General features: G+C 29.4%; 2 protein-coding genes across 6 annotated transcripts in view; one reads left to right on the plus strand and one right to left on the minus strand.

Annotated features, from left to right (window-relative positions):
- LOC142324756 (F-box/WD repeat-containing protein 4) overlaps positions 1 to 19,360 on the plus strand; it is a 45,835-nt gene that overhangs the window by 10,016 nt on the left and 16,459 nt on the right. The window contains exons 5-8 of one of the 2 annotated variants that reach the window (XM_075365711.1): positions 2,647 to 2,810; positions 4,541 to 4,660; positions 6,882 to 7,029; positions 9,308 to 9,463. In XM_075365711.1, coding sequence (XP_075221826.1) covers positions 2,647 to 2,810; positions 4,541 to 4,660; positions 6,882 to 7,029; positions 9,308 to 9,463 — 588 coding nt within the window. Of the gene's footprint in view, positions 1 to 2,646; positions 2,811 to 4,540; positions 4,661 to 6,881; positions 7,030 to 9,307; positions 9,464 to 19,360 lie in introns of those variants that run through there. The other variant, XM_075365712.1, reaches the window with a different exon arrangement.
- The window catches only part of LOC142324757 (E3 ubiquitin-protein ligase FANCL-like), a 43,448-nt gene continuing 33,620 nt past the window's right edge, over positions 9,533 to 19,360 (minus strand). For all 4 annotated transcript variants that reach the window (XM_075365714.1, XM_075365716.1, XM_075365713.1 and 1 more), the window contains 3 exons: positions 15,448 to 15,702; positions 12,383 to 12,454; positions 9,533 to 9,740 (listed from right to left, as the gene is read on the minus strand). In XM_075365714.1, the coding sequence (XP_075221829.1) occupies positions 9,708 to 9,740; positions 12,383 to 12,454; positions 15,448 to 15,702 (360 nt within the window). In that variant the 3' untranslated portion in view covers positions 9,533 to 9,707. The remainder of the gene's footprint in view (positions 9,741 to 12,382; positions 12,455 to 15,447; positions 15,703 to 19,360) is intronic.

Here is a 19,360-nt window from a genome sequence, read left to right on the forward strand (position 1 = left end):
TATTAGGTGGCAAAAACAAGCACTTAATGTTACCGTCATTGCTTACAAGCTTCTTGGGAAGAGGATACACTGGTGCGTTATCCAAAATTAAAATAGCTTTCACGTTTTCAGCTGGTATGTTTAGGACGTCTTTTTGAAATTAATGAATGGCAGTAATAAATTTATGAAAAAACCAATCTTTGAAAATGCTTAAATTAAACCATCCTTTTTTTGAATGGTTAACAGGAAGAAGGTGCATAATATTTTTTAAAGCACGTGGACATGCTGATTTACCAACATTGGTCGACTTAAGCCAATGTATTCCATCTACATACTTGCAAAAAAGAGATATTATGTCTTTAGTTTATTTATAGCCTGGCAAATTTTTTTCAAGCTTTAGAGCTTGAATTTTTTTTGGAAGTGACCTCCAAAATACACTGGTTTTGTCTCCATTGTATGTTTTGTACGATTACAGTGATTCATCTTTTATGAGTTCATTTAACTTAATATGGTTCCACTTCTTCCATGGGTGCGCTACCAGCTTCCCCATGTGTCACGTGATTATTTAAACCATGTTGATTTCGAAATCATGGATAACCATCCATCACTGGCCTCAGATTTTTGCATCCCTAAACGAAGTGGAAATTTTTTTGCTGCACTTTGTATTTCTGTACCTCAGATGTTTATTCCGTGGTGTTGCATAAACCACTTGAAAGCACAATCTTCCAAATCTTGATTAGTTGTGTAAGTTTCATGTGCTTTCATTCATTTTCTGAATTTCCGGAAGAAGTTAATGAAAATTTAACAAGCTTTTCTTTTGAATTTTTATTATCTGAAATAGTCTGCTTTTTAATTCCATATTATTTGTATAAACTTGAAACACTAGTTCCAGCCTCTAATTTTCTTAGTAACTCCAGTTTCTGTCCAATGGACAAATTAAAATGTTTCCTTTTAATACCCATACCACTAGAATTATCAGTAGATATTTTACCAATTAGGCTAAGATCTAAGAAGTAACTTAAAGATCTAAAAATTAATTTAAAAAAAAATGATAACTTTTAAACTAAGCCAACTAAACTTTTAAATACAGTATAAGAAACTAGTTCCTAAATTATCATCAGAATTCTAAAAAGAAACTGAAACAACCAAACTGATGCTAAACAACAAATAAACATGGTGGACATGGACACTACTCTAGAAGCATTCGATAGTCTGTATATCATGGGCATGGCATTGATGAAATAAGCATGGGCAGTTTATAGTGACACCAACATAAAATATGTTAATTATCTTGCGTATTAGTTAATGCACCATTTTATCTGAAATTGATATTTTTTTCTAAATTGTGTGTAAAACTAAAACTTGTTTTATATGAAAAGTAAATTCCAAATATTTGTCGGAATTTTCAAGCTATTTTATATAAAGCTAAGTTAAGTCAGGGTCTGTTAAATTGGGCATCGACTGTAATAGAATTCCATATACCATTTATGTTGTGCTTGTTAACTTTACCTTATTCTTATTTATGGAATGAAGTGCATATATGAAATTCATACAGTTGACATCTTGGTTTTTATGTGTTGTGTAAAAAAAATATATGTTATAGTTAGTGTCCATTATATGTCTACTTTGTTTCTGGGTTGTGATTCATAAAAAAATTATTCTGTTATTTTATGTAGTGCTTGAAAGTGTTCCTTATATATGCATCCAGTCCATTAAATGTGGTATTTAGTGAAATTACAGCAAATAAAATTTAATTTGTAGAAGGTAAATTAATAACCTTCTGCTGACTCAATGTTATATGAAAAAAAGCTTTACTTATTAATTTCAAGAAAAATGTTTAAATACTGTAACTCTTACCAGTTAATCAGTTGGCACTTACCAATATTGTTACATGATAAACATGTGTGCGCAGTTTATACATTTGAGTGGCCCAGTAACCGATGTATAATTTCAGTAGTTGGTTTAAAAGGATTTAATTAATCAAATGTAATTACAGAGTATGGGCCATCAGTTACTGATTATGTACGGTTTTTGTGCCATTTCTGTAGGTAGGTGACATTGTTCCTAAATATCAAGCCGGGAAGGAAGTGAAAACATCTCTACTTTGTATTGCCTATCCAGCAATGCAGATGGAACCATTGTGGCAGTCAGTTTAATTAATATGTTAACCATGAAAGAAGGTATTGAGAATGTAAAGAGGGTTACAGGGATGGACCAATCAGTCCATTCGCAGACTGCAGATTGTACAGGATATCAGTATAGTTTATCTAAATTTATTTTGATGAATACTTAACTCTAACTCAGTCAAGAAAACTAGTTCTTTTCTTTCATTTTTAATATTACTGCTAATGCAAGAACCAGTCAATATTATCAGTAAATATAAGGTGTTAATATTATCCAGAAAGGACCCAGTCAAAATTCTAAACACATTTAATATGAAAGTGTTTCAAGGTTTTAATTGATTTAATTGTTCCTTGGAACATTGTACTGAATTTGTTCCTAGTGAATAAATTACAAAAACTTATCCATTTACTTAAATTTTTATTAAAAAATTCTTTTACTGTAATACTTCCTCAGTCATTCTGTTATAAATGAGATTTTTTGATTTATTAACTGTTAAGTTTGTTGTTGTGATGTAATATTTTTATAGGTTTTTCTTTTCTTTAGGTTTGGAGACTGAAACGTACTAGTTTGTCTGAAGAACCAATAGCTATATATAATGTTGTTAATGCATTGTGGTCTTTGGCAATTGATCCTACTACTAAAAATGTTTGTTGTGGCACTACTGGACTTTTTATTCAAGAATCAATTAAATTGCTAAATTTGGAAAAGTAATGTAACAATAAATTAGTGATAATTTATTAAATCACTTAATTTTATACTAATTTACAAGTCTTGCAACATGACAATTTTTTGTAGCATATTATTTTTTCATATAATTCTTATGTAAATATAGGGTGCACAAAAAAGAATACTTTTAAAGCTGTTTATGAAAATGAAAAAGTAATAATTGTTACTTGATGTGTTGAAGGTGCACACTTGTGGAAGTGTTCAATGTGAGCATCTTTCATGTGACACACACCAACTGATAGGAGAATTTATCCCTTACTTCAACCAGCATGTCCTGTACCTCAAATTGGGTAGTGAAGGCACATGCATATGATCCTTTATAAAACCCAGAAGAAAAAATCTGGAGGTCAGATCGGGTAACCTTGGAGGCTTCTGCAAACAAGCTCTGTCATTGGGTCCATGCTGACCAATCCAGTGATGAGTAATGCTGGTGAGGAGGCATTTTATTTGGCAACAAATAAAATTCTCTGGTCCATCTTGCACATGAGGAAAGAGTTGTCATATGTGTAGCATATCCAAATAAGTAACTCTTGATAGGCTTGTTTCAGTGAAAAAGAACAACTCATAAACTTGGCATCAGGACATAACACAGAAAACATTTAATTTTTGGGTGTTCTTTTCAGTTTGTAATAGTTCACAAGGATTTTCTGACTCCAATACAGATATTGTATGTGTTAATTTTCCTGCTAAGAACAAATCTTGATTGCATTACTAAATAATATGATTAAGAAATCTTCATGCTGCAACATTTCAATTGTGAAGTTGGTATGCACAGTGTCAGTAGGCTTCAAAGCCTATAAGAGCTATAAACTGTATGGACACATATTTAAGCATTTTTTTAAAAATTTCACATTTTCTCCAGCTAGTTAATAGCTGGTCTTTGTAAGGATTTTTTTGGGACTACATAGGAAAGACTCCCTGACATGTTCAATATTTTCCTTAGACACCTCGATCATCCTGTATTATTCTTCTCTTTACAAAGATATCAAAATCAATATGGATGTCAAAATCGATTCTGCCATCTATGAATGTTTTTATCACTTGGAGGATCACAGTTAAACTTTCTATGGAATATGTCAAACTGTACAATCACACTCGGTAAATTGCACAAAGGCTTTCTGTTTAGAAGTCACTGTCTTTACTAATGGTGCTGTCAAGTGGAAAGATAAGGAATCAATCCTCAGTAATGCGTGCAAGTTTTTTTCTCTTTGATTTTAGCCTTAAATTAACACTGTGTACACCTCATCCAAGAGAAGTAACAATTAAAACCATGATTTTTTTTTTGTGCAGTATATATTTCTCTATTTTTTTCATTTAAAATACAAGCATTTCTTTCAACTGCAGTAATTGTTGGTGTTCATAATACCATTTTTTTGACAGATTCTATGATATATTCTCCATTCCTTTATTTTTTGGACTATTTTTTAATAATAATTTTGTCCTGTAATTGTTCACTTTTATTTTAAAAATTGAAAATTTCAGGAGTTGTGTTCTAAGATTCATATTTTGTTTAGAATGTTGTTTGGTGACTACATGAATTTGATAATAAACAAGATATTTATTTCTTATTTATAAAAAGAATAGATGTTGCATAAACTTGTGTTTATTATTGGTAAAATGTGATTAATACTGTCGTCTGATTGAATATTTATTTACTTATTTGTGTTATTTAAACTTTAAAAAAGATTGTTTGATTACTTTTATATTTTAGTGGAACAGTTACTTCATTTCCTGTGAAAAAAGGCATTGCAATTTTTGATATCAAATGGGAATCGCCTAGCACATTTTTGACCTGTGGTTATGACTCAATGTTAAGATTGTGGGATACAAGGTTTGTAATTTTTGTAAGAGTAGCTGATAAAATAGATTTTTAAAAAGATAAATTTTGTAAATACTGTAATTTTTAAAAAGTACTCAAGAATTTTTATTAACCAGGAAAAGGATTCATAGTCATCTTTTATGACTCGTTTTTATTTTTTAGAAAATTTATAATTGCTTCATTTAACTTATTTGCTGTGATACAAGCAGATTTGTAGATTGTATGGCTACTGCTGCTGTATTCTGTGCATGAAGTGTGCAGTTTAGACTATTTCAGTTTCCATCAACTTTGGCGGGTTCTGTATGCTTTATTCTTACAATATGCAGTTGAGAACTGTTTATTGCATGATACTATTTTTAGTCTTATGTACATTTTTTTCTATGAAATTTAGAATTTATTTCATATTTTTCTACCAGTTGAGTTAAAATTTAATTATTCTTAATTTTTGTAAAATTATTAATTCTAAAAGAAAATTTAACTATTGTTTGTAGATTTATTTTTATGGATGTATTTTCACTACTTTCATACATATATTTTATAAATATGCCAATTTTTAAAAAATAATATGTATATTTAATTCAGATTTTATTCCAATTAATATATATTCCAAGTTTTTCTTAAGATTACCTTTTACTTTTGAAAAATGAAATCTCATTAATAAAAGTTTATGAAATATAAATGTATATGTCAGATATACATTGCAACTCATTCTAATATTGAAGCTGATTAAGATTGAGACTTGAAACATTCAGGGTTAGTTACTGAATTTTTTTTGTAATAATAATGATGATGAAATTTTTCTTCTTTTTCTGAGGGGTTGGGTGAACAACTCAGAAAATTTAAATACTTTTCAAATTATGATATTTGAAACCTCATTTTAAAATAATAATTAATCATTTAATTAAGTACTTATTCCAAACTGAAGTAATCTGCTAATTTTAATTCTGTTCTTTGCAATAACAAATACTTAAAACTATAAGTAATTAATGAAATCTGTGCAGTTCTAACAACAATGAAGAAGTCACTTCAATTTAAGAAAAATAAAAAGTTTATCAGTTATGCAACTGGTTAACAGTTACAATTCAGCTTCTTAACAATTTATTTAATACACATTTAGCTTTAACTTTGTTTTGATATTTCGGTTTTTTTTTTACTTCAATTTTGTCAGATTATTATTTTTAGCAAATTTTATTTATTTATTTTTTTATATTTGTATAACTTGGTTTGTTTTCTATGAATTTAATTAAACCAATGATTAAAAAATATTAGAACTGTTTTTTCATCATGTGTTTTTGTTATAAAAATTCAATAATTAATTTTAATTTTATTTTTACTTTAGAACAAGGTGTAACTTGAGATGAGGGTGTAACTATTTAAAAAAAAAAATTAGTTACATCTTCAATGCCTCTCCCCAAAAGGGGGACAATTTCAATATTAAGTAAATTAATTGAATGTTTCAATTTCTAGAAAAAGATATATTATGTCTACATAATATAAATAATAGTACAGAAATTTTAAAATTAAATCTGGTGATAGTATAGTTAAGGTACATGGTTGATTTTTTATGTGTGTAAAATTGTTCACACTTGCATTAATTTATTTTGAAAAGCAGGGTTCTTTTTCTACCAGGAACTTTTTTTAAATTTGTTTATAATATTAAAATTAGAGAGCTTTTAAATTGAATGTTCTAAAATAAAGATATATATTTTACTATTTATGTTTAAGCTATTAAGAATGGTTACTATTATTTACTTGTATATTTTGAATCTGTGAATAAAATTGTATATAACTTGGGGCATTACTGTTGTATTTATCATCCTTTCCTGAATTTTAATCAAGCTCTGATTTTCAGGCAAATACTATATCATTTGTTTTATGATGTATCAAACATTAAGGTTTCATCATTGGTTGTACACTGAAAATTATTCCCACTTCTATTTTAATTTCTCTATTTTATATTGTTTTTAAGAAACAAGAATATTTATTTTCAGAAAACAATGCATTGGTTATTCATTTAACAAGAATTTTTTCAGTTCTTTTATTCCAAAAATTTTACTTGAAAACAGGGATTACAACTAGAAGATATCGATTAAAGTTTTTAAGCATGAAGTATAGTATTAGTAGTCATATTTTTCTGTATTTTAGTTTGTAAGTAAATATAATGCTTCTCTGTTGGGTATAATTTTTTAATCTGTTTTGTAATTAAAAAACGTCTTTCTGTTTTTGTTTGAAGAACAAATGAATGCGTGTGTTCATGGATGGATCCATTTGATGCTGCTGGTTACTGTCTTGCTTCTGACAAGTGTCACTCTGTATTGTGTGGAACTGCTCACAATGGTAGAGTACAACTTTGGGATATAAGAATGAGATTAAGTGTTCAGGTACAATTTATATTAATAATAATCTTATTATTAAAGAATTAATATTGTTTTTTTCTAAAAAATGGGTTTTTTAAACATTAATCATTGGATTTTTGTCTTTAATGATGTAATTGTGTATTTTATGATTTAAGTGAACTCATGGAAAAGTTTTATTGAAATTTTCTTTTTTTAAGAAAAACTTATTCAAGCTTTAGTTATCTGAAATTTCATTTGGTGTGATATATTTTTATTCTTGATGAAAAGTTGATATATTTTTTATGGTTTTTAATTTTTGTCAGTGTAATAGAATACATCTGTGAAGGTTATTGGCTGTCATAATTTTACATTTACTACTTATAAATTTAAATGTAGTCAAATCCTATCATAATGTATATTATTGGAACAGTAGAGAAATTTAACATTCACAGAACAGATAAGTAGGCATGAACAACCGTGCCTACTTATACCACATGCTTACTTTACAGGCAAGGTAGATAGTAACATTTTTAAGTAGGCACATATCATGTACAGTAAGTCTTCATAATTTTTTTTTCATTTTTATTAGTTTTAACGTTTTTATTTTTAAAATGAATTTATACTTTAGGTTACCAATTTTAGATTCTGTTATTAAAGAATCTGATGTGGACAACACACGGCTACCCTACCTTGTACACCTATTAAATTACATTTATACATTTTTTAAAATGAAAAGTACGTAAAATTTTATTTCATTAAAAACTTCTGATATTTTTTCATTTTTTTTTGTTATTGAATTATTATTCATCGTAAAAATCTTTTTACAATGAGAGGTTAGTAATTAATAATAAATGAATATATTTAAATTAAAAAAAAAAAAGTTGATTAAGTCTGATTCGAACCGATGTGCCTTCACCTAAGATCCAAATGTTTCATTAATTAAAATTTTATTTGGCTATAACTCTGGAACCAGTGAAAATAAGTACCACATATGATATATCATTGAGAAGCTCTAAATAAGAGCTTATTACAACAGTTAAGAAAAAGTCAAAAATCCAATTTTTTTTATTTTGGGCTTTTTTTGGACACTTTTGGTTCAGTTGATTGCAATTAAAAGGGGAGGCGCACAACAAGATATTACAACAGCCCTTAATTACCAAAATTTCAGCATCCTACAGCTAATTGTTTTTGAGTTGTCTGTACAAACATTTGTTTCTCACATAACTCAAAAATGTCATGCTGAAACTAGTCAAAATGGATATTTGTGTTGAAATCTGGAAACCGAAATTTCTCACGATCACAATACTTTATTTCGTACAAGAAAGTAAAAAGTTGGCTTGAACTGTTTTTATATTAATACAAGTTTGGAGTAGTTTATGATTATATTATTTTCTGCAACTAAAAAATATGTTAAAATAAATCGTTATTAACTTTTTAAAAATTATTTTTTTTTAATGTATGGTATGCTTCTAGTAGATCTTTACAAAACATAATGCAGTTTCTCGTTTGGTGTTCGTTTCTGTCATCTATGAATCCTACAGTTTTAAATAAATAAATATTATGTTCCATCCTTGTTGTGGAAAGATTTTTGTAATATTTTCACTCGTTTAAAAAGTGAGTACTTCATTAAATATATTTGTGCTGTATTGATATACAGAAAATTTAACATTTTTTTGTTAACAGAATTGTTCTCCATTAAATTGTTAATGAGCCAAAGCACATTTTATTAACTTTTCTTCTTTTTTAATAACATTATCTTGCTTATTTAAAAGAAAGTTATAATAATTATCTTGAGTTATATTATTTCTCTTGGGCATCCCTTTTACTATACCAAATTGTGTTTGAATAATGGGTACAATTGAGTGGTTTTGCAGTAATGTAAAGTTGACTTTTTATTTAAACATTGGACCGACTTTTATAAAATATTCTTAACATATATTTTTAATACTTTTATTTATAGTTGCATCAACAGTTAGTCATTTAGTTGTGTAATGTAACTGTACCGGTAAATTTGTAGTCTTGAACAAACTCAGGTCGACGACTCCTGAGACATGTGGTTAATTAAAACCCAACCACCAAAGAACACCGGTATCCACAATGTAGTATTTAAATCCGAATAAAACTAACTACCTTTATTAGGATCTAAACATATTCTTAATAGGGAATAAATTAATAAATAAAGACCGCTTAAGAATATTTCTGTTTATACACATCTTTTATATAAATCACACATTCAGAAAATTTTCAGTGCTGGTTTTACTTATTTTGTTAGCCACATAGTATGCTGTTACTATATTATGTTGTACTTTTCCTTTTTTTACAGTCATTTTTTTGCAAGTCCCCTGCTAGCAGTCCTGTTTATTCTGTTACATTTGATCCGTGCTGTATGTTTGCTGCACTAGATACTTCATTAAATGTTCTAGATTTCTCTGGTGATTTAAGAACAAGGAATGACTACAGAAGTACTTGGGGTGGATAATTTTTACTTTTTAAAACTGATTTCTGTTTTATTTAAATTATAAAATTATAATAAATAAAAAAAAGCACATGCTAAATATAATATTTTTAATTAACCATTTTAAACATAAAATATGAAAATGTTCATTTGTTAGAATAATTTTACTTGTTTTTTAATGTTGAACTTGCCTTCAGTTATTTTATTGAAGCAAATTTATGGGGCAGATGTTACTTGCTTTTTAATGTTGAACTTGCCTTCAGTTATTTTATTGAAGCAAACTTATGGGGCAGAGAATTCTCTGAAAATGAAAAAGTCTTATTAATACATCTTATGGAAAAATATATAGCTTATATATTTAAGACAGCTTATATTTTTTTTTTATCTAAGGAAGCAGAAAAAATAACACAGCTATTCCAAAATTAATTTCCGATTGGATTATAAAAAAACTGCACAGCTTCTAGTCACTACCCAATTTCAGTTTCTTATCATACTTATACATATACCAACTTTTGCTAATTTGTCAAAAAAAATTTGTAACTGGTTTCCATCTTCATAAAGGAACTGTCGGTTACTGCAAAATCTGGGCAAGGTTGAATTTCTTAATAACCAGTCAAAGGCCACACATTTATATGCGTCCCATGCTGTTAATTTGGATTAGTCTTCAAGTATCTTCAGCATAGTATCTAAACTGGGATCTGATGTTATCATGTTCCCCAGTTTCAAAAGACAATAGCTATCTTTTTATTGCTCATAACATATTTTTGGCTTCTGTAATTATATATATAAAATATTTAGCAAGAGTAACAGTGAGGTTCCACATTCATTTAATGCTGCTTTACCAGCACTGACCAAAAATATAACCAGTTTGTGTGCAAGGTAACAAGATTATAGATACTACAGATTCATAACATTACTATGGCAACTATATTCAGCAGCCAATTGAAGTCTGTTTTGGAATAACCCTTGTACATACTTTTATAAAATTGCAAACCGCACCAGAGAAGCAAATATAATTATTTATAAAATAAATTTTTTTACCGTTATTGGTATTTTCCTTCACCTTACTACTTTTGCTGAAATTTCTACGAGAATACTAAATGTGAAGGAAAACCATAATCGGTATGTATAAAGAATTAATCTTGTGAACTCCAAGGTATGTACAAATTAGAAATACCACTTAATTGATGAATGTTGATACTGATCAAGCGTTTTTACACGCTTGCAGGATTTAGCGTTTATATAAATATTATTTTTACTTAAATTTTTGTTGTAAAATATACATTGGTAATGAAAGATAGAAATAAATTGATTATAATAATTTTATTATAAAAAAATGTATTAATATTTTTATTTATAAAAATATATAATTCTTCCTTTTTTCATATGCGAGCATCAAATGTTATTACCTGTTTATTTATTAATAATAGATATAATAAATTAACAGTAACAACTTATTGTTTTTAAACTGTTAGAGCATTGAAGTATTAAACAAAAAAAAAACATTGTCCATTGTAAATCTACATCTACTTTATTTCTTCATAATTGCTGACATATGCATATATGTATGAGGGGAGAAATGTAATGCATACTGGAACATAATGGAGGAACAAAATGTCACATGAAGCAACAGGTGCTACTATCTTGTAGTTTCATTCCTCTACTACTCACTCATTTACCCGTGACCTCGTATCAGTCATCATGGTTATGGAGTCAAGTACGCCAGCTATGCCAATGCTTCTAAAACAACGGAATTTTAAACAGTGGAATAAGTGAACACTAGTGATGTATTTCTTCTGCATTCCATTGCAGAGTAAGGAATACCAGTTACTATGATTTTCCACAATAAAAAATACTAAAACACAACCCTCTGCAAAAAAAACAATTCTCATCACTGTGTTCTGGAATTTCAAGCACATGTTTGATTGACTGTCTGGAAGCTGGGTAAACTGTAAATTCTGTGCAATACATAGAGATGTTAAAACATCTTAGTTGATGTGTGGGTCATATTCAACAATTCACAGCGCTGATAATTTTGCAACAGAAAATGTTCAACCACACACTCATCTATATACCTTTACCTTTAAATCCATTACATTATGCAATAACAGGATTATTTTTTATGAGTCTTAAAAAGATTAATTTCAGTAATATACACACACACACGCACACACACACACACACACACACACACACACACACACACACACACACACACACACACACACACACACATGCAGGGCATCACTAAGTTATCCCAGGACTTTCATAACATATTCTATTTGTGAATATAATAGAAAAAGTTAATATAATCATATGTCCTAAAGTGATTCATTTACAAGTTATGGCTAATGAAAGATTTCACTCAGATTTCAGCTATCCCAGTGAAATGTGGTATAGTGAAATTTTTAGGACATTAATTAAGGGGCATAATTGGTAGTTTCTTATGGTTTTTTGATCTGAAAAATCTAATAAAATAGGTCCAGAACTGTACCTGCAGTAGTTATTGAGAAATCTGGGGTTTGACATACAATAACTTTTTTAAATAGGTAATAAACAAAGAGATTAGAAAAATTTGAATTTTATTACTATTTTATAATTTATTTTTATGCTATATTTATTTCTTTTGACTATCTCTTTTCATTTGCAAGTTATGAGTGACTGAGTATTACATTTCAGCCTATATACAAATATTTCATTACATGAAATATATACATATTTTAAGCAGAAGTTAAAATAAAGTAAATTCAACTAACATGCAGATAGGGGGGATCACAGTTACCTGCATAACTAACATGTTAAAGGATTAAGCATATTATATGAATGTAATGGATAGAAAAGCATTACGGTATACTAAAAAATCTTTCCTGTTAAGTTTGTTTCTATTTATATTGTTTACTGGAAATTGAGCTTTTTAAAGTACATGTGATAATAATAATTTACCTTTCCACAATGAGGGCAGTCTCCAGATATTACATTGAATGTAGGCTCATTAGTAGGCACACTTTGGAACCACTGAAAGTAAAAAAAAAATCTGATATGTTAATGAAAAAATCATGTTGTTCCCAAAAACCAAAACAATTCCAAAAACAACAAGCCCCATGTCATGCATATTTTTGAAAGTGAGGAGTGAAGTGATTTTCTGCAACTGGAGCATAAAACATGCCAAGCCTAGTGAGATGTAGGTGATTTTCAGCCTCATCAATGATAAGGCTGAAAATACCTACATCATTTACCATTCGTACATTCACCATCGTTTACCATTGATACTGGTTGTATGATGAATTTCATTATTTTCAGAGAAAAATACTCTTGTCTAGTGTTTTTTGTACTTCAGCTGCTTTACATACATAAAAAAACATGAAAAGGACTGGGACAGAAAAGATAAATCAACAAATTTAATACACTTTTCTATTGTACGGGTTGTTTCAATGGAGTTAATTAAACCTGCATCAGCCTACGTAATGTATGGCAATATTTTTAATTTTCCTTGAAGTGTGATAGCATTAATGGATGGAGGTACCACTAGGTTTCATTCACAGCAACTTGTTCGTGTGTAAGTAAGCTCACATGTGAAGAGAGAATGGTGACAAGATGCTTTGTCATCAAGTAGCATCCAATTTTTTGTGTACCACAGCTCTGGTCACTTTCATCGAATTTCCTCCCTAAGCCGCCTTAAAACCTGGCAGTAGAACTCTCTATTGTTGGTCTAACCACTGAGGATGAATGGCCTAACCTTTTTTATTCGTGTAGATGATGGGCTCTTCCATTGAAAAGACTTGCTTCATTCTAGGATCATACCCAAACACCCATGTTTTGTCACTGGTATTGATACTTGACATGAAAAGATAAGTCATCCATGGCACACTGACTGAGTTTTTTCTTGGCAGAATTTAACATGATGTTCCTTCTGCTACTGGGTCAGCAGCCTGGGGACGAATTTGGCAGCCAAGCGACACATGTTGAAATCGCACATCAGGATTGTTTCATTGACATTGTCATATGGAACAATGTTGTGGATTGTTCTCCAACGATCCTCATGTAAAAGTTGCCTAACGGTTTTACAATTTCCAGGAGCTCGGTGAAGGTCTTCCTGATCTTCCATTGTCTAACAATGATGTTCTTCCGCTCTTAAAGCAAATGTGCCATTCAAAACACTTTGCACAACTCATGGCAACATTCCCGTAACTTGCTGTATCACATATAACGTCTCAATGGCAGATTTAAGTTTCACACAAAATTCCTCATTCGCTAAGTTTCACACAAAATTCCTCATTCGCTCTTTGTATAAGCTTGCTGTTCATACTAAATCATAAAAGTGGTAATGCACATGGGTCACAACAGTATGAGCTGCACAGCTACTGTTGCAACAGTATCTTGGCCCACTGACTTATGAAGGTCGATGTTCCCTGTGACTGTGCATGCAACCTTGTATTGCCATTTATTGGCATGTCACAGAACTAGCCTTGAAACTTTCATTCCACTCATACAATTCTTACTTGTAATATAAAGTTTACAATAACAGAAACTGACAAAATTACAAAAGATTATAAGAATCACAAAATCAAAAACTCAAAAAGATTATTCACTTTTAATGCTTATAAAAATAAACTAGCTTACACTTTATAAATGAATAATGTCACTAACCACTTTCAAAATGGAATATTTGTGATGCACTCTTCACTTATTTGTAGTCGCACACTTTCAATGCTTACACACTGAAATGAAACTGAATTCCACTAGACATTGGCACTATTTATATCTTTGAGCCTAGGATATAACCTTAGTACCAGTACTCAACCTGCCTTTTTGTTTGTTCTAGCGTAATGATTTCTATTATCCGCACCTTCTACATTTTCTATAAATTCTTTCTAGAAAGAACTCCTTTATTTCTTTTAGATTTTTTATTTTTTTTCTTTCTTCTGGAAGCTTTTCCATCCATTACAATATTTTTTATTTATGACTATACAAATTGGGGCAACGAAAATTAACTTGAGGTTGGTTACCAAACATGATTTTGATCTGGAGTCTTATTGATATGTTTACATGTATTTCAAACTATTAAATAAAATTGCTGGATGTATTTTTTAACAGAGTTTGCAGAATGGTTTTATAGAGTTAATACTTTAAACTTTAATGCAAGTTTAGTAATTATCTTTACAATTAGGTGAACAAGGTAGAAGATAATAAACCCTGTATCTTTAAAAAAAAATCATTGGGGGGTTTATTAAGTGTCTAGAAAAAGATAATATAAAGAGGACACAGACATTCAGACATTTTTAGTGTGCACTTCCTTTATAATGTTATAAGTGCCTAGTGTAACCCATTCAGCAAGACATAAACCTTAAATTTATGAACTTAAATTTAAATCAACATCTTTTTTAGATTTTGGTTTTCACCTATATAAAATTCAGGCTGTTCAGTAATTGATTACAAATTACAAAATAAATTTTTATCTGCAAATGCATATGTTAAGTTGTGCAGAAAATATATTGATATCAGAGGAGTTACTGATGTCAAATGATGTTTACTTCCATGGATGTTGGTATTTGAATTTGTTATTGGTCAATGTACAAATCCAAAATAAATTTTTGTGTGAACTGGTCTTACTTGGTTGTTGAAATGATTATCCACTATTATAATTTCTAAAGTGTTTCATTACAAATACACAGTGTTCAATATTCCACTATGCCTTTTCATTTAATCAAAAGTGTAGAGACAACAAATACACAATGTTCAATATTCCACTATACCTTTTCATTTAATCAAAAGTGTATAGAAAACAACAAAGAGCCAAAATTTAATTCCTGTTAATTACAATTTTAGCATTGAATCCAGTAAAATGATAACTATAAATTAAGCATTAAATTATTTTATAAATATATATTAGTAGTAGTATATAAGTAGTAGGTAGGTAATATGCATATACTGAACTGTACTACAGTGTTAACTAGTTTTACAGGTGTAATAACTTTTTCAAATAAAAGTTAAATACATAAGTGAATTACCTGAGCTAAGCATAACAGATGAAAAACTGAAGTACATTTATCATTATTACATATCTTAGTAGGTAACATATTATCCTGTGCACGTAACATAAAACAGATGCTACATTCCTGATCATCAACTAATAGATCATCTTGGCTACTTCTAGTATTTTTCTTTTGGCTGCTGGATGGAGAAACTGGTAGAGGAAATTCATCAAATCCAAGAATAGTTAACAAATTATCTACTAAACTCCTATTGATATCCCATCCAAATAACTGCAATCAGGAAAAAGTTGATATAAAAATGTAAAAAAAAATATTAAGAAATATATACATATTACACAAACATATTTTTTTAATTTATAAAAAATTGTCATCACCACTACTGTGCTAAAGCAGTGCCTTACTAGCAGAAGGGAGGAGAAAGCAACGTAACTTTTATGTAAGTAACAGACGAGGGTTGTTTAGGAATTTCTTGGCCTGACAAAGAAAATACTAGATTTAAAAAAAAACTTTTTTTTTATTTTCTCAAACTTTGCAGTTCTATAAATTTAGACCAACGACTTTGTAACACCCTCACTATAATGTAATTTGTCCAACTCTGCAAAATAAGTGATCGTCTCAGTTTGACCTCATCATTTGAACTAAATCTTTATCCAACATATTCTTTATTTCTTCAGGTTTGGAAAGAGGAAGTATTGCTAGGAGCCAAATATGGTGCATATGGAAGTACTATGAAGTAGGTCATGGAGTTTTGAAACAATCTGAGATGTGTTTGCAGGCATATTGTTGCAGTGAAAGAGCACTTTCTTTTTGGCTAAATGTGGAGATTTAGATTGAACATCACCCTTCAATTGGTTCAGTAGTGAAGTGTAATACTACCTTGTGATAGTCCTGTCTTTTTCCAGGTAGTCAGAGAATCCCAAAATACTGTAGGCACATTTTCCCTTATTTTTTGGCAAATTTTCATATGATCCCACCAACTATTTGGTCCCTTGCATGTAATGGCAAATCCATGTTTCATCTACTATCACAAACAAAACACTTAGCAGAATTAAGTATGAACTTCCTTGAGAAGAAGTGTTCAGTCAATGCATTTTTGATAGTCTATTAATATGTTGGGGATATGGTCTGTCGAGATGTTAAGAATTTCAGCAAGCAAGAATGTGTACCTTCAGTCAACAATTATTTAATATGGTATTGCGACTTTTGTCCCAATTTCATCAGTAGTAACAGTTTTTTGTCATATGGAAGATTTATAATTTTGGATATACAACCATGTTCAAAAACAGCTGCCCACTTTTCTGCCAAAAACAAAGGGAAAGATCCTTTAAAGTGAAATCTAACTCATTTTGTATGTTTGTTGAGATTGAATCTTTTAAAACAAAGTGTAACAGTTTAGCTTTACTCAATGGGCACAAACAAGCAACTAATCACTCACATCTGAAAGTTTAGAGCATGCTATCTAAATCATCATACTTGACAAATATAATGGTCATTTGGTCATACTTCTGCCATCTGTGTGTCAGACAGAGAATGTTCTAAACAATTTTTGTGTAAACTAAAATTATGAAATGTAAAGATAGATAAAATATTCTGATTGTTAACAAATTCATTTTATGTGATCTACTTTAAAGGGAGATTCAATATCAGTTGGCTAACTCTTTGACAACTTAAAATTCTTTAGCATTATTTATATAATAATCAATTAATTTATATTGAGATTAATCATTGTGGCTTTTAAATGTTATTGAAATGTTACCACGTGAAGTTTTATAACACTGAATAATTCCAAGTGTTCTACATGAAATCCAAAATCTGATATTAATTCATAACATTATTATTAATCAAGCAGAGGTCACTGATAAATCAGGGGGATAAGAGTACTAAATTCCATTTTACTGCCAGTACCTATCTATAAAAAAATTTATATCCTGTAAAATTATCAATGTATTCTGAATACCTTTGTTTATCATGTCAACTGTATAGTTCTTTTTCTTTGTTCCAGACAACACTTGGTTATTCAACATGAACACACTAATGCTTTGTAGAAAATAATCTGCACCTTCTAAAGTGGTTTTTCTTTTTTTAGTTTGATTACTATAATCCTGTGGTGTTTGATTACACAGTTAACAATAATGCCAAGCCCTTTAATTTGTTATTTTCTACTGATGATCATGAGTATTTTAAAATTATTTTCTAAAATATTTGTATTTTTATGATTTTTTTCTAACCGGCATTTTATGTACCTCAGCTCTAGCTACCACTGTATAGGTATACATTTGATGATATATTCCAATACTGATGTAATACTGTTAATGTACATCATCAGACTTTCTTCAGAATAGAATTACCGATGCTAGTTTCCAGACATCAAGGGGGAAATGCTAAAACTTTGAGTATGATCTAGGAGTAATCTGATATATAACTTAACTATGAGGGCATATCAAACAAATATAAACGAAACTTTATTTTTTAAATAGTTTTATTTGGTATAATCAAATAGCCATGCATAAATCATTTTTCAAAATCTCTTGCTTTGGGAATGCATTTTTCCCAGCAGATTGAGATATTTTTGACCCCGACATCGTAAAATGAAGAGGGTTGTGTCAGAGGAGCCAATTATGTACGAAGGACTCCATTACCTGATCATCTTGGAATTGTCCTACTAGTGCTTATTTAAGAAGTCCAAAGAGATCGCAGGGCTATAGGGAGGATGGTCAAATATAGTCCATCTCATTTCCTCTAATTTTTTACAAGTTGGTGCTGCAGTCAAACATGCTGAATCAGTTGGTCGTGTCTTTTAGAACGATAAGCAACCTTTACCTCATTCAAAAGCTCACACACACTCATGCAAGAAATCAATGTGCAAAACATCTTGCCGATCGAAAAAACCTTGTAGTTAGGTAGTTATCAGCAGGTACAATACTTTCATTATCAGAAATAAGATTTAATTTTACAATCAAACTAAGGACTAATAATTTAGGTGTCATTCCTGTCAAAAAAGAATTCTGAACACCCATCTCAAAAAATCTGATGATTGCTCCAACTAAGATAAGAAGCATTAAAATCTCCTGGAATTATTACAGCAAAATTAAACACGTGTATTTCTACCAAATATTCAACATATTCTGTAGATTTAGTTTAAATGTAGAAGATTAACAGATACAAATTAATTTATTATCCACACTATGGTAATTCAATACAGTCCCACTCACTTTTTTTTAGTCAAGTTTCCAAGTAAACTTAATTCTTTTTAGGTAATAATCACTATGAGCAATCTTGTTCAATAGGACCAAAGTAACTTTGGCCAGCTCAAATTACTATAGGTAATTTTAGAAGATATTCATATTCTAAAACTGGGAAAAATTTTCTCTGAATTTTAACAAGTTTTCATATGTTCCACTGTGAAAAAGAAAATATTGTTTATTAATAAATGGTTGTAAAATAAAATTATTATAGGTGCAGGGATAAAGTATATTTAATGAGGATAAAATTATTTTCTGCTCATAGAATATAACAAATTTAATTAAGGATAGATAGAAGTTAAACAGTGAATTTTTTTCTGAAGAATTTTCTATCCTTAAATATATTTTTACCAAAATCTCAGTGAAGGACTTCGACTCCAATAAATTTTTTTGAAAATCCTGCAGTAATGTGTAATTCATGATGTAATTCTATTATCTTGCACTTATTTTTCATGCACAATCCTGAGAATTAAGGATAATATCTTTGTTGTAAATAATGGATTTTTACTTTGTTTGTAATAATGATGCAATACATGACAGCAATAGATGTTTACAGCTTGTTTATTAATCTTTTTTTTTTGTAGTGCAAGAAATAAAAATTGACACAAAATTCTCATCTGGTCCAATTTTTGTGACAAAATCCATTCTGGATATTTCTGCATTTTGAAAATTGAGTTTTTTCTGTA

The sequence above is a fragment of the Lycorma delicatula genome, chromosome 5 (genome assembly GCF_047948215.1).
Source record: "Lycorma delicatula isolate Av1 chromosome 5, ASM4794821v1, whole genome shotgun sequence".
NCBI classification, from domain to species: domain Eukaryota; kingdom Metazoa; phylum Arthropoda; class Insecta; order Hemiptera; family Fulgoridae; genus Lycorma; species Lycorma delicatula.